Source organism: Gopherus flavomarginatus, chromosome 5, assembly GCF_025201925.1.
Source record: "Gopherus flavomarginatus isolate rGopFla2 chromosome 5, rGopFla2.mat.asm, whole genome shotgun sequence".
Classification (NCBI taxonomy): domain Eukaryota; kingdom Metazoa; phylum Chordata; order Testudines; family Testudinidae; genus Gopherus; species Gopherus flavomarginatus.
In genome coordinates, this window is record NC_066621.1 from 8,330,467 (window position 1) to 8,345,780 (window position 15,314).

The following is a 15,314-nucleotide window of genomic DNA, read 5'->3' on the forward strand; positions in this document are numbered from 1 at the left end:
ATATGGGCATATAGTATTGGTTCCCTGCTCTAATGAATTCTGGGATAAGTTGGCCCTGAGCTCTCCTGGCTCCCAGTTGGCTAGGAGCTGCCCTGGAGAGAGGAATGCATTTTGGGTAAGTATGTAAAATAATCTTTTGGTGGAATAGTAAAATGATGGATGGAGTGCAGAGTGATGTCCACGCACATGGGGGAGAGAATACCTGACCAAGACTCTTTGCATTCAGGGTGTCGAAGACGCCTTTTACACGTTGGTGAGAGAGATCCGCCAGTACCGGATGAAAAAGCTCAACAGCAGTGAAGATGGGAATCAAGGCTGCATGGGATTGTCATGCATTGTGATGTGATAAGGTAAACTGAGATTAAATCTTTCATTTAACTCATATGAATGCATCTATAAGCCTTGGAAAAAATATATTATAATAGACCAGTTGCCACAGCCTTTGCTATATCATAGAACCTGTTGGTTGGTGTCCCATGGATTTAAACCAGACGTAGAACCAGTTACTTCTCCTGAGTTTGTTTAATCAATTAGGAGCAAAGTTTGAAAGTGGATGGTCTGTTCATGGTCTCTATAGATTGGACTGGCAATTCCGGTCTGTATGTCCCTTTGTGGTCTCCCTCCTGCCCCCCACCCCTTGCCAGCTGCCTCTGTCCTTTGGGAAACACTGGTTTAATCCAGAGAAGCCCAGCACACACTTCACCTTATTCTCACACCAATGCCACCCAGGATCTTCATGGCTCTAAGATTAGCTTTTGCTTGTGACCTGCTTCTGTACAGGTAACATGGGAAGCACAGCTCTGGGGGGAAGAGGGGTTTGTAATTGCATCTTCACATGCAACAGAGGGAGAACCATGTGCCATTCTTGGGTGGCTCAAACAAAACTGCAGTAATTCAAACAAATGAAGAATGCTGTGATGGAGGGTTAGATTCTTTCTAACAGCTGTCCCGAAAGCATTGCCCTACTGAATAAAGTAGGTAGGTTACCCCAGTACTCATTACACGGGCACCCTGTCATATCACATGTCCATCACAAAATAGTATAAAAGCTAATCAGAGATGCTTTTCCCTTTTAGCCACCAAGAATACCTGGTTCAGATGTAGCTGGAGGACAAGTCTTGATGCCACTGTAAAGCATCTCATGATGATGCCCTGCCAGTACCCTGGTGCCAGCCAAGCAGTATAAAGTCCTTTTCTGTGCTCCATCTGAAGAGAACATCTCTGAACAGCTACCTCCTTGCTCGGCTGCCTGAGCAGAGAAAGCCCCATCTGTTGATGCACTGGGATTTTTTTCTTTTTTTTCCTGGGTAGGTTCAAACAGAAAACTGGTCACAAGAAAACTTTAAACATCAAATGCTGTGAAAAAGATGACAACATTTTTACCTCTAGAATAGATGCCAGAAGTGATGTTTGTTTCCTTTGTATCAGATTAACACCTGGGGAGGGATAGCTCAGTGGTTTGAGCATTGGCCAACTAAACCTAGGGTTGTGAGTTCAATCCTTGAGGGGGCCACTTAGGGATCTGGGGCAAAAATCAGTACTTGGTCCTGCTAGTGAAGGCAGGGGGCTGGACTCAATGACTTTTCAGGGTCCCTTCCAGCTCTATGAGATAGGTATATCTCCATATATTATATTATTATTATTATTTTATTAAGACCTGCAAGGCTATCTGAGAAATGTCACTAATCACTGACTGGCAGATAATGTCAGAAATGGCATTGCCACTGTTTCTTAATACTCTGCTACCTGTTCCAGATTGGTATCTGCTCTCTGTGTGCACCACACAGCCTACTCACAGCTCACCATTGTGTCATGCCATTTACGCTGATTCTCTGTCTTTCTGTAATAAAAAGAAGAGATCTTTGTTAATTAAGTGCCTGTTTGCAGAGGAGCTTGAGAGCTTTTCCCCATTGTCAGACTGAAGGAATTACCAAGGATTCAGATTCCCTTGAGAGCTGGTGCCCTTGTAAATGATCATGTCTTTGAGAAATGCACGTGGTCAGTTTATTGGTGTGACTGGACTCTGCCTCTTCATCTAGAGAAACTTTCTGGCTGGAAGCTCCAGTAGACATGTGGGAGGAGTTCTCCATGTCTAAAGAGCACAAGGCAATGGATCTGTTTTAGTGGGTAAACTCATGTACATTCCGTCTAGCTTTGTCACTGTGCCCATGGCTTCCTTCATCTCCAGGTAGGACCAAACTAATCAGCTGCTCTTGTTAATGTTGGCTGGAAATATACGTGGTCAGCTACTTGACAGGTAACCACTCCAGTGGATTTTACCGGTTTGGGTGACTATTAATTGTTCAGATTTGTCTAGAACTTGCAGTTCTGTTTTTAAAATTATTTGCCTCATCACCAGACTTCAAATAAAGCTCTGTCAAATTAATCTCTGGGAAGAGTAGCTGGGGAACATTCTCAATGGGAAAGGAGTCTTGGATTTCTGACTGGCTTGCACAGTGTGTAGTGTTTGCTCCAGACTGCAGTGCATGCAGTCCCTCCAAAAGCAAGGGCAAAGCTGGCAATAAAATATAGCACAGAAAACTGATCTGGCTTCTGATTATGTCTGACTTCAGAATCATCTGTGGCAGTGGTTGGCAGAATGAGGAAATTCAGTGATCAGCATAGAGAAGTTTTCTTGGTTTGCTGATGGGATTTTGGTGCTTGTTCTACCTCCAGCAGAGTATGAGTGAATCCTTGCACAAATCATGGAGATTCTTCCTGGAGCAAGATACCATTTGCTAGTTGGCATGAACTAGGCCTCAGAAGTAAGGGCACTCTTGTAATACTTTCCCAGTTATACAACGCTGTGGTATGTTGGGTCCTTCACTAGCCAATGTACCATTGGAATTGGACTCTGTGACCAGATGAGCTAAAGTAGAATATTTCAAAACCAGTAATCATCGTCGTGGTAAATCCCAAAGGGACATGGCCTCCTTGCAGATCAAGTGCCACCTGGATCAATCTCTGGATAGGAACTTAAGGTGGTCTGGCTGGATGTTCAGTTTAGGTCTATCACTGGCAGTTTTATCACACCATTAAAGTTTTGGGCACCCACATGATCACTGGTCATGTAGCAGCATTCCTTAGTAAACATGCTTCAGAATTAGTTGTTTTTTCATAGTAATGATATGTCCATATCAAGAAAGCTGCTGAAAATAAACCAGTGCTGAAGGACGTGGTTGCTGGGTTCAGCTCCAGATGTCTTTGTTTCTAATCTTGTTCAGCTGTTTTGATACGGAACAGCCAATGAAGACGATGAGAATTGAAAAACTCATGCCTATGTTCTACAGCCTTCCTCAGCACCCATGTTTCACTTCTGTACAACAGAGTTGATATAACCATGTTCTATGGATCCACAGCTTTGTCGCAAGCTTGACGTTATGATATCCTCACAGCGGCCACTGAAGGAGCTGAAATGTGGTGTCACGTTCTGCTGTACAAGTGTCCACATCTTTCGAGCATCCTCCAGCACTGTGTGTGACGCTGCCCAATTATCTGACAGCTCCCATCTTTTCAGTATCTCATCCAAACAAAGTAATAGTAAACTGGTTGTAATCTGGAGCTGGAAGTTGCTTGATGGTAATGGCCAGGGACCTCATTTTAGCTGGATTAATAACCAGGCCAATGCATGCTACTTCTCGCCTGACCAGATCAGCCATCAGCTGTAGATGCACCAGACTGAGCCAACAAGACGTCATCACCATATTCAAGATCTCAGAGCGCAATGGTGTTCAGCTCAACGTCGCCAACAGCTGCCTCCTCAAGCTTATCCATCAACCAATAGTGCCGAAACGGAACAACAATCATGACTCAACGCAGCCTTGCCAAACTCCTGTGGTGCTAGGAAACCAAGCTGTGTATCTGCCATTGATTCAAATGCAGCTTTCCTTTCCATTATAGAGCTTTTCTGTCAATGACAGTATCTTCCTAGGGATGCTGAGTCACTTCATCAGATCCCACGCACTTGCTTGAGGCATTGAATCAAAGCCCTGACAGAAGCCTATAAAAAAGTGTTGTTCGGGCCTTATTAAAGTCAGACACCTCCTCAAAAACCTGTCTCAAGGTAAAGATCTGGTTGACAGTGGAAAAACTAGGTCTAAAGCTACAGGGAGTATCCCTGCCTTTGCCATGCAGTATATTGTTGATTCCAGAGCAAAGTATGGTTCCAAATCCCATCCAATCTAATAGTGTGTTTGATCTAGGAAGAGCAGTTGGTGTATCCCTGACAGAGGGAGCTCAGAGCCTTAACATGGACCCCACACGGCGGCTGGTGAGGGTTTTGTTTCAGCTTGCTGATAGCAGGACCATAGATTTTACTTTGAGATTTCCTCCTCCAGTTAGAAAATGTTGAGAGGTAAAGTGCATCCTCCTCAAATGCAGAGGGGAATGCTACTCTAATTACTGTATACCCCCAAATAATCATAGTGACATTATATACAAGTGTAGTTCCTAAAATAACTTTGCTTTTGGCTGGTGTGAAACTGATACCTTATTTCAGAGTAAAATCTCTGTATATAAAACTTCCAATGATACACATACATGTGCAGGGATGGGCAGCATTATGGAGAGTGCTGCATGGGATCTGCATGTTGGATTCTTGACTAGGGGTCCTTTTGTCTTGTGGTTTCTTGATCCCATTGTTTGAAGTCACAGGTCCCTCCTTACTGGGACAGGTCCAAGAAAACCCTTGGTAGTAAAACATGTACTGTCTTGTCTGTCAGTAACTGGAAACTTGTACATTTTCTTATGTGACAAGATGTGGTTCTTGATTTGCAAAAACACTCCTAACACCTTGTGCTGGTGGTTGGTTATATGTCCAGGGTCGGCAGGGGGACATGAGAATTGTGAGTCTGGCATAATGTGTTGTCTGCTTTCTCTAAGCAACCATGATTGTGTTCTGAGGTGGCCTTATTGTGAGGACTTTGGGTCTTGTGTCTTGCATCTGCTCAGGTTATTGAAAGTAAGAGCCAACCTGGAAAGATCGTGGCCTGGGGATGCCCTGTGCAGGAGAGGCAGGTATCTCTGGCCACTAAGATTCTTTTAGTCAGGTCTGTGCAAATTGTTTAGATTACCTGGAAATGTGAACTATTTTCTTCTGCCAGTCTGTGTGGGGAAAAGGGACAACAAGTGCAGTGTTTAAGGGATCTCTTTTAGAAAGTGTGCTATCATCAGAGCACACTCACAGGAAAGTATTAAGAAATCTTGTTCCTTTACAGCTGGTATTTGATGTTTAAAGGTCATGAGTTCAACCATATGAAGATTAAATATCCTATTTCGCTGGGTCTGCAGCATGTTAAGTAGCTGAAAGTGCATCTGAGAAGCATTCTCCATGTTAAAACAGTGTAACACATGCTATTTGTTGTTAAAAACACACTAACTATGACTCCAGCTTCTGGGAGGCTCTGGAGTTAATGTTTGAGCTTGCAAACTCTCATCTACTTTTTCTATAGCCTCCCTAAGTAGAACCCTTCCTGTCAGGAAATACCAAATCGTAAAGTTAATGAGACTGGACAAGGTTTGTGTAATGTAGATTTTACCCTAGGATCCTTGGACAGGGGATTCAGTGGGAGGATCTGTAGGACACTCCCAAAGGTTGATCTACACAATCTCTGTATCATTCTTATCATATGAGTTTAGAAACAGCTACAGTTAAAGCAGTTCAATCCTCTAGCATGGCCACAAATATCCCAATGTGCTGGTGTATGTGTACAGGAATAAGCTGTACTGATAACTGAAAGAGTAGCTAGTAAGTGGAGCAAGGTCTCAAGTGAGGTTTCACAGGGATCTGGTCTGGATCCGGTGGTATTTAACATAGAATCATAGAACTGGAAGGGACCTCGAGAGGTCATTTAGTCCGGTTCCCTGTACTCAAGGCAAGACCTAGTATTATCTAGACCAGTGCTTCTCAAACTGCTTCTCAATCAGGACAGAGCTGTGATCCATGTGACATCCTCAGGACCCTATAAGTAGTAGTGGATGCAGCCCACAATGGTAAATAGGTTGAGAACCACTGATCTAGACCATCCCTGACAGGTGTTTGTGTAACTGGTTCTTAAAAATCTCCAGCGACCGAGGTTCCACAGCCACCCTAGGCAATTTATTGCAGTGCTTAACTGCATGACAGTTAGGAAGATTTTCCTAATGTCCGACCTAAACCCCTCCTTGCTGCAATTTAAGCCAACTGCTGCTTGTCCTACCCTCAGAGGTTATGGAGAACATTTTTTCTACCTCTTCCTTGTAACAACCTTTTATGTACTTGAAAACTGTTGTAATGTCCCCTCTGTCTTCTCTTCTCCAGACTAAACAAACCCAATTTTTTCAATCTTCCCTCATAGATCACGTTTTCTAGACCTTTAATCATTTTTTTGTTCTTCTCTGAACTCTTTCCAATTTGTCCACATCTTTCCTGAAATGTGGCACCCAGAATTGGACACAGTACTCCAGTTGAGGCCTAATCAGCACAGAGTAAAGTGGAACATCTTTATTACAGACCTGGATATAGGAATAAAGAGCATACTGATCAAATTTGCAGATGACACAACGAGTGGGGGGGATTTGCCAACACTTTGGAGGATAGAGCTAAAATTCAGAGGGATCTTGATAAATTGGAGAACTAGGCTATAAACAATAAAATGAAATTCAACAGATAAATATGAGGTGCTACATTTATAGAAGAAAAAGGAAATGCACAAATACAGAATGGGAGATAACTGGCTTGGCAGTAACACTGCTGAGAAGGACCTGGGAGTTGTGCTGGAGTCAGCATGAGTCAGCAGTAGGATGCTGTTGCAAAAAAAGGCAAATGCTATTTTAGGTTGTATTAACAGAGGTATCCAAGTCACAGGAGATGATAGTACTACTCAGCACTGGTGAGGCCTCAGCTGGAGTAGTGTGTCCAGTTTTGGCCAACAATGTATAGAAAGGATGTAGAGAAACTGGGAAGGATCCAGAGGTGAGTGACAAAGATGATCAAAGGGATGAATTGCAAGCCATATGACCAAAGGCTGAAGGAACTGGGTATGTTTAGTTTGGAAAAGAGGAGATAAAGGGGTGACATGATAGCGCTCTTCAAATACTTGAAAGGCTGCCATAAAAAAAGATGGCGAAAAGTTGTTCTCTCTTGCTGCCCCGAGGGCATGACAAGAAGTAGTGGGTTCACACTACAGCATAGCAAATTTCAATTAAATCTCAGGGAAAAAACTTCTTAATTGTAATAACAGTGGAACAGACTGGCTAGGGAGGTTGTGGAAACTCCTTCGCTGGAGGTATTCAAAGAGAGGCCGGATAGTCATCTGTCTTGGATGGTTTAGACCCAACAAATCCTGCATCTTGGCAGGGGGCTAGACTAGATGACCCTTGTGTTTCCTTCTAATCTATGATTCTAAAATTCTATAACAAGCTCCAGTATAACTGCATCCACGCTAGGGGTTGCACATATTAACTATATGTATTCCTAAACCAGTATTGTTAAAGTGGTTCAAAAACTGTGGCCAAGACCAGTGTGAAGCAACTGACTGTACTTTGTCTCCTAGCTATATTTAACTGTAATCATAAAAAGGCCATTAACTCTAACAGCCCCCAGTGCACTCAGGTCTCAGACACACCACACCAGAGTACATAAGATCTCAAGAGCCCCCTTCCCTGTGTGTTACAACACCTGAAGTGTTGTTGTGACAGGTGCTTTTCTCACCTTAGGAACTTCTGCCTTAATCTATTATTCGGCTGAGTGCCATAAGCCAAGCTGAGCACATCCATCCCTCGTTCACTCAGGGTAACCCACTGTAGGAGGCTCATTCTCTCCTAGTCCAGAGACTTAGAGTGACAGGCTTGATCAGGGAAGTGCATGTTTGAGCAAAAGTCTGGGGCAGATAAATTGGAGAGACTGGAGATGAGATGGTCAAGTGCAGGCACAAACTCACTTGGGAGCTAGTTCCTCTGTGTGCTGAGCGCTTACCTAGTATTGCATTCTGTACCTTGCCTCTGCAGCATGAGAGCAGGCCCTTGAGCTATGTCCCTGTGTTGGAGAGCAGGCCCTTGAGCTATGTCCCTGTGTTGGTGGAAGGCTTCTTCTCTTCTACCTGCTCTTCTGTTTTGTCTGTTCTCCTTAGTTCTGTTGTCTAGGTCACATCAAGTCATTTCGTAGGTCCTGATCCAAAGCCCAGAAAAGTCCATGGGAAGACTCTCATTGAATTTACTGGGCTTTGAATCGGGCCCATTGTACATGGGCTCTCAAACATCATATTGCTCAGTGGTGATCTCCTGCCAGGATAAGTCTGATCTATCTAAGGGCTTTCCAGCAGTTCATTCCTCCTTGCATCAACACTGCCACCATAGCTCTGTTACTACAAATGTCAAATCTAAACCAAGTGTATGATCATGATGAAACTGGACTCATCCTTATGCACTCTCACTTCTTTCTCTTCTCCCTCCTACCTTGCATATGTTGCTGCCCCGTATAGTGATCTCAATAAAATTCGCAGCAAACATATTTACCTTCCAAGAGTTTCATGGCTGAGCTCTATGTTTGCTGTTCTGATTGTTCTCCATAAATCCTTTCTGGTACTGCAAGCTAGTTGACTGATTCTAACACCCGTTAAGAATAAGGCTGGTGTATCCTCCATGCCCAACATCCATTACAGAGTGTAATGTATTTACTGGTTTTGAGTTGATTTGGGAGAGAGCTAAATGGGGAAAATCTAAGCATATAGCGTGAAAGCAGCACATCACTCATCTTGCTGGTGAATGATTTTGTCTGCTGGAATTTTTCAAGCTACAAAACCTGATTTATTATTTTTAAAATATATTTTTCATTGGGTTTGCATATGCGTAGCTGTGGCCAAATCTCCGTCAGCGTATCGTCAGCCACTTGTAGGAGTTCTGTGTAGTGGGGATGGGACTCAAACCCAGGAATTTTTTAAGGCTAGTTGGGAGGTGAGGGGGCCACAAATCCAAATACAAACAGTATTTTCATGTAATTTTTTAATTTTTTTTATTTAAGTTTAGAGAGTATCAGAGGGGTAGCCGTGTTAGTCTGGATCTGTAAAAAGCAACAGAGTCCTATGGCACCTTATAGACTAACAATTGTATTGGAGCGTAAGTTTTTGTGGGTGAATACCCACATTGTCTGACGTCACATCCATCCGACAAAGTGGGTATTCACCCACGAAAGCTTCTGCTCCAATACATCTGTTAGTCTATAAGGTGCCACAGGACTCTTTGTTGCTTTTTTCAGTTTAGAGAGGTCTTCCAATGTGGACGTCTCCTGTTTGTTAGTGCACAGTAGCCTGAAAGTGAAACTCGCAATACTACCTTCACTGTCTCAGCTGAGAGAAACAGACTCAAGCAGCATAAATGAGACCAAGAAAATGAGATTATTTTTTTAAGGTAATCATTGGTTAATAATCTCAGGTGATGGTAACAGAGGAAAGATATTTTTTTAAAATACACCCCTACCTCGAGATAACGTTGTCCTTGGGAGCCAAAAAATCTTACCGCGTTATATTGAACTTGCTTTGATCCACCGGAGTGTGCAGCTCTGCCTCTCCCCCCCCGGAGCACTGCTTTACCGTATTATATCTGAATTCATGTTATATCGGGTCGTGTTATATTGAGGTAGAGGTGTACATGACTTTTTTTTTATCCTGATAGCCCTTATATCCTAGATAGCAAAGTGGTGACTAGCACAATATTGCTTTAACATCCCCACTCTGCTAATGTTTAAGAAAGTTCAATATGTATCATTCTTACTGTTCATTCTACTGTTGTTTGTAATAGAATTCAGGTATTAACAAAGGGTAGATTTGGTTTCAAGTAATTTCTGGGCTCTTTGGTGTCTCAGCTGTATACACATGACACTCCACATGCCTTTGGACTGCCAAACCCAGATGAAAATAGTAATGTGCAATCTGCAGGATAGATGGGAACTGTCAGGAGTCTGTATCCTGGATCAAGGGGCTACTTTATGTTCCATTGGAAAGATAGCCGTTTTCAATAGACTCTCACTGATTTAAATTTAAAATCAGTTATTTTGCTTATAAAAGTATTTTTTAAAAGAATAAACCTGTGAAATCTTTGGTTATTTATATGTGTTGGGGATCATTAACTGGGGAAGGGTACCCACCCTTTACTGCAGTGTGCTCACTGGACAATGCTGGCCATCCTTTCTCCGCAAGAATTGTAGATTTCTTGAACAATTCCTCAAATTGTCATCACTGTGTCTCAGCAGTAGCCACACACATACATCTGTAAGTTACACAGGGGGCTGAAACTGCTACAAGGGACCAATACTATTCTTGGTGGCCACTATCCTGACAAAGGACACTTCCTACAAGTGTGAAAAAATATTTGCATATCTTCTGTTCATTCTCTGCTGATAAGTGTCCCTGATGCAAAATCAGTTGTTCTGGGGAAAATTCCATCTTAAATTCTTGTTCAATAATAGCTTTTGCAATTGTTCAGTCTTTCTGAGTTAATAAATTCTATGGCGTCAGTTGCAAGTGGGTTGCAAGTACTCTTTTAGGACCATTAGACCATGTGTATGTTTCTCTTTGCCCATCATGTTGCTGCAATTTGGTGGTGGACACAGAATCTAGACTGTTCCTTATATGTTAAAAAGGAACAATACTATGGAGTTCGTAGTCACAGAATGCTTCACAATTTGAAGTGATAGTGAATAAAAAGAACACTGATGTTAAACAATCCAGATTAATAGATTTTAATGTTAGAAAGGAACCATTATGATGTAGTCTGACTCTTGTATATTGCAGGGCAGAGAGTTTCACCCATTGAATCTGGCAGTGAAGAGAAAAGACGGTTACTCACCTTTGTAACTGTTGTTCTTCGAGATGTGTTGCTCATATCCATTCCAATTAGGTGTGCGCGCGGCACGTGCACAATCGTTGGAAGATTTTACCCTAGCAACACTCGATGGGTCTGCTGAGGCACCCCCTGGAGTGCGCCCTCATGACACCAGATGTGTGCCTCTACTGATCCAGCACCCACTCAGTTCCTTCTTGCCGGCTACTCTGACAGAGGGGAAGGAGGGCAGGTTTGGAATGGATGTGAGCAACACATCTTGAAGAACAACAGTTACAAAGGTGAGTAACTGTCTTTTCTTCTTCGAGTTCTTGCTCATATCGATTCCAATTAGGTGACTCCCAAGCCTTACCTAGGCAGTGGGGTCAGAGTGAGATGTCGCAGAGTGAAGGACTGCTGAACCAAATGCAGCATCACCCCTGGACTGCTGCTCTATCGCATAGTGGGAAGCAAAGGTATGAACCGGTGACCAAGCTGTTGCCCTACAGATCTCCTGTATGGGTACATGAGCCAGGAAGGCAAAGGACGAAGCTTGAGCCCGAGTGGAGTGGGCAGTAAGGTGCATAGTTGGGACACCAGCCAAGTCATAGTAGGCACAGATGCATGATGTGATCCAGGATGAGATGTGCTGTTTGGAGACTGGAAGACCCTTCATCCAGTATGCCAGAGCTACAAACAGCTGGGTTGTCGTCCTAAAAGGTTTCTTTAGTTCAGTGTAAAAGGCGAGGCCCCTGCAAATGTCTAGGGAGTGCAACTGTTGTTCTTGTCGAGAAGAGTGCAGCTTTGGATAGAAGACTGGAAGGAAGATGTCCTGGTTGACATGGAAGGCAGGCACCACCTTAGGAAGGAAGGGAGAGTGTGGTCACAGCTGTACCTTGTCCTTATGAAACACCAAATACGGTGGGTCCGATGTGAGGGCTCGAAGCTTTGACACACATCTCACCGAAGTGATGGCTACAAGGAAAGCTGTTTTCCAGGAAAGGTACAGGAGCAAGCAAGTGGCCTCTGCTCGAACAGGGCACCCATGAGTCTGGATAGGACCAGGCTGAGGTCCCACATAGGGGCCGGATGTTGAGTTTGCGGGTACAGATGTTCCAATCCCTTGAGAAACCTGCTGACCATGGTATTGGAGAAGACCGAGCACCTATTTTCGCCCAGGTGGAAGGCCGAAATCGCTGGTAGGTGTACTCTGATGGATGAAACTGCTAGGCCTTGCTGCTTCAAGGACAAGAGATGGTAGGTACTTGCATCTCCCGAGGGGCAGTGTTGGTCAGGGCACACCAGCAGGAGAAACGCTTCCACTTGGCCAAATATGTGGACCTAGTAGAGGGCTTTCTGCTACCCAAAAGTATGTTCTGCACCGAGCAGGAGCAACGTAGCTCAAATTGGGTTAGCCATGCAGCATCCATGCTGTGAGATGGAGGGATTGCAGGTCCGGATGACAGAGTCGGCCGTTTTCCTGAGTGATCAGGTCCGGCCATAGCGGAAGTGGAATTGAGGTGGTCACCGACAGATCAAGGAGAGTGGTATACCAATGTTGCCTGGGCCACGCAGGGGCGAACAAGATTAAGTGGGCCTTGTCTCTGCGCAACTTGAGAAGGACCTTGTGGACTAACGGGAATGGAGGAAAGGCATAAAACAGGTGGTCTTTCCACGGTATAAGGGAAGGTGTCCGACAGGGAGCCCCAGGAGCGGCCCTGGAGAGAGCAGAACACCTGGCACTTCCGATTCTCGCAAGAGGTGAAAATGTTTATGTGGGGAAATCCCCACTTCCAGAAAACAGAATGGTTAACGTCTGGGTGAGTCTACCAATTGTGAGCCAGAAAGGATCTGCTGAGGTGATCTGCCAAGGTGTTCTGGACTTCTGGGAGAAACGATGCCACCAGGTCAATCGAGTGGGCTATGCAGAATTCCCACAGGCGAACGGCTTCCTGACAGAGGTGGGGGATGATTGTGCTCCCCCTTGTTTGTTGATGTAAAACATGGCCATTATGTTACTGTGAAAACTGTGACACAACAGCCCTGAAGGTGTTTGCGGAATGCCTGACACGCCAGGCGTACAGCTTTCAATTCCCATATGTTGTTGTGCAGGAATATCTCTTGTTTGGACCAAAGGCCATGTGTTTGAAGGTCCACAAGGTGAGCGCCCCAGCCCAGAAATGACGTGTCCATGGTTAGGACCAGAGTGGGCTGTGAGGCATGGAATGGCGTCCTTCCGAATACCAAGTTGGGGTTCAGCCACCAGACCAAAGAGGTTAAGATTTTTGTCGGTACCGTGAGCACTGTGTCTAAATTGTCCCGGCCTGGGCGGTACACGGATGAGAGCCAGGCCTGAAGTGGCCAGAGGCACAGTCTGGCATGTCTGGTCATGCAGATGCAGGACGCCATGTGTCCTAGTAGACCGAGGCACGTGCGTGCTGTCGAGGTCGGGAAGCTTTGGAGGCCATGGATAATGCTTGCCATGGACTGGAAGCAGCCGTGCGGTAGGCATGCACGGGCGAGATTTGAATCCAGGACTGCTCCGATGAAGTCTATTCTTTGGGTCGGCTGCAAAGTGGACTTTTCGACATTGAGCAGCAGGCCCAGCTGTCTGAACAAGCTCATGGTGAACTGAACATGAGATTGCACCTGGACATCGGAGTGACCCCAAATGAGCCAGTCGTCGAGGTACGGAAACACTTGGCTCCGATGCCGACGGAGTGAGGCAGCCATGACGGCCATACATTTTGTAAAGATCCTTGATGCTGTGGATAGACCGAAGGGAAGGACGGTAAATTGGAAGTGCTGTTGATTGACCACAAAGCGAAGGAAGCGCCTGTGCAGCGGGTAAATCGCTATGTGGAAGCACGTGTCTTTCATGTCGAGGGTGGCGTACCAGTCTCCAGGTACCAGGGAAGGAATAATGGTCCCCAGGGAAACCATGCAGAACTTCAACTTTACCATGAATTTGTTGAGCCCGCGCAGGTCCAGAATGGGCCGTAGTGCCCCCCCTTTGCCTTGGGGATTAGGATGTAGCGGGAGTAAAACCTCCTGCTCCTTAGTATCTTTGGAACCTCCTCTATAGTTCTGATAGTTAGTGTTTGCACCTCCTGTAGGAGGAGTTGCTCATGAGAGGGGTCCCTGAAGAGGGATGGGGAGGGAGGATGGGAAGGGGGGGACAAAACAAATTGAAGGTGGTACCCACTTTCCACTATACGTAGGACCCAGCGGTCTGACATTATGCAGGACCGCACAGAGAGGAAATAGGACAGCCGGTTGGTGAAAGGTGGGAAAGGATCCTGGAAGGAGATTTGTGCTCCGCCCTCGGGCGCACCTTCAAAAATTTTGTTTGGACCCTGCTAGTGGTTGTGGGAGGGGGCCTGGTTCTGGCCTGTCTGAGGACCAGATTGTCTCCTCCTACCACCCTGGCCACATCTTCTAGAGAAGTTCTGTCTTGGCTGAGGGTTATGGTAGGTGCGCTGTGGTTGGAGTCGGAAGGGCCTACGTTGCGTCACCAGGGTATGCATGCCCAATGAGCACATGATGGCCTGGTTATCCTTCAGACTCTGGAATCAGTTTTGTCTGAAAATAGACCATGGCCATCAAAGGGCAGGTCCTGAATAGTTTGCTGCGGTTCCGGCGGGAGACCGGAGACCTGCCACCACGAACTGCGGCGCATAGCTATGCCCAAGACCAGAGTCCTAGCTGCCAAGTCTGCTGCGTCTATTGAGGCTTGCAGAGATGTCCTGGCTACTTTCTTGCCCACCTCCAGTAAGGCCCCAAACTCCCCCCTGGACTTCTGAGGAATAAATTCTTTGAACTTTCCCATCGAGTTCCAGGTATTGTAATTATAGCAACTCAAGAGGGTCTGCTGATTAGCCACTTTGAGTTGTAGGCTGCCAGTAGAATATATCTTGCGCCTGAACAAATCCAGGCGCCTAGCGTTCTTGGATTTAGGAGCAGGAGCTTGTTGGCCGTGTCTTTCCATGTCATTAACGGACTGTACGACGAGGGAGTATGGTTGGGGGCGAATATACAGGTACTCGTAGTCTTTGGAGATGACCAAGTACTTCCTCCCCACTCCCTTGGCAGTGGGAGGAATAGACGCCAGAGATTGCCAAATTGTATGGACATTAGTCTGGATGATCAGAATAAACAGCAGGGCTATATGTGTTGGGGTATCATCAGATAAAATGTCGACTACCGGATCCTTGACTACCACCACCACCTCCACCTGGAGGTTCATGTTTTGTGCCACCTTGCGAAGCAAATCTTGGTGTGCATAGAGGTGGGGGACCAGAGGAGGATGTACCCACCACTGCCTCGTCAGGCGAAGACAAGGAGGATACGCCCGGGACTAACGGGTCCTGAGGCAAGTCTTGCTGGGGGGGGATCCAGCTGCCCTAGGTCCACAATGCTAGGGGCACGGGCCTGAGCTGAGGGTAGGGCTGTCGCCTCCGAGCCCCCCCCGGGGGGGGGGCACTGACAGTGGCCTCCAAGACCCAGGGTTCTGAGTGGGC

At 45.6% G+C, this 15,314-nt stretch overlaps 1 protein-coding gene across 2 annotated transcripts in view; it reads left to right on the plus strand.

The window, feature by feature from the left end:
• The window catches only part of NRAS (NRAS proto-oncogene, GTPase), a 90,383-nt gene that overhangs the window by 63,981 nt on the left and 11,088 nt on the right, over nucleotides 1-15,314 (plus strand). The window contains exons 6-7 of one of the 2 annotated variants that reach the window (XM_050954413.1): nucleotides 227-350; nucleotides 1,077-2,545. In XM_050954413.1, coding sequence (XP_050810370.1) covers nucleotides 227-346 — 120 coding nt within the window. In that variant the 3' untranslated portion in view covers nucleotides 347-350; nucleotides 1,077-2,545. Of the gene's footprint in view, nucleotides 1-226; nucleotides 351-1,076; nucleotides 2,546-15,314 lie in introns of those variants that run through there. The other variant, XM_050954412.1, reaches the window with a different exon arrangement.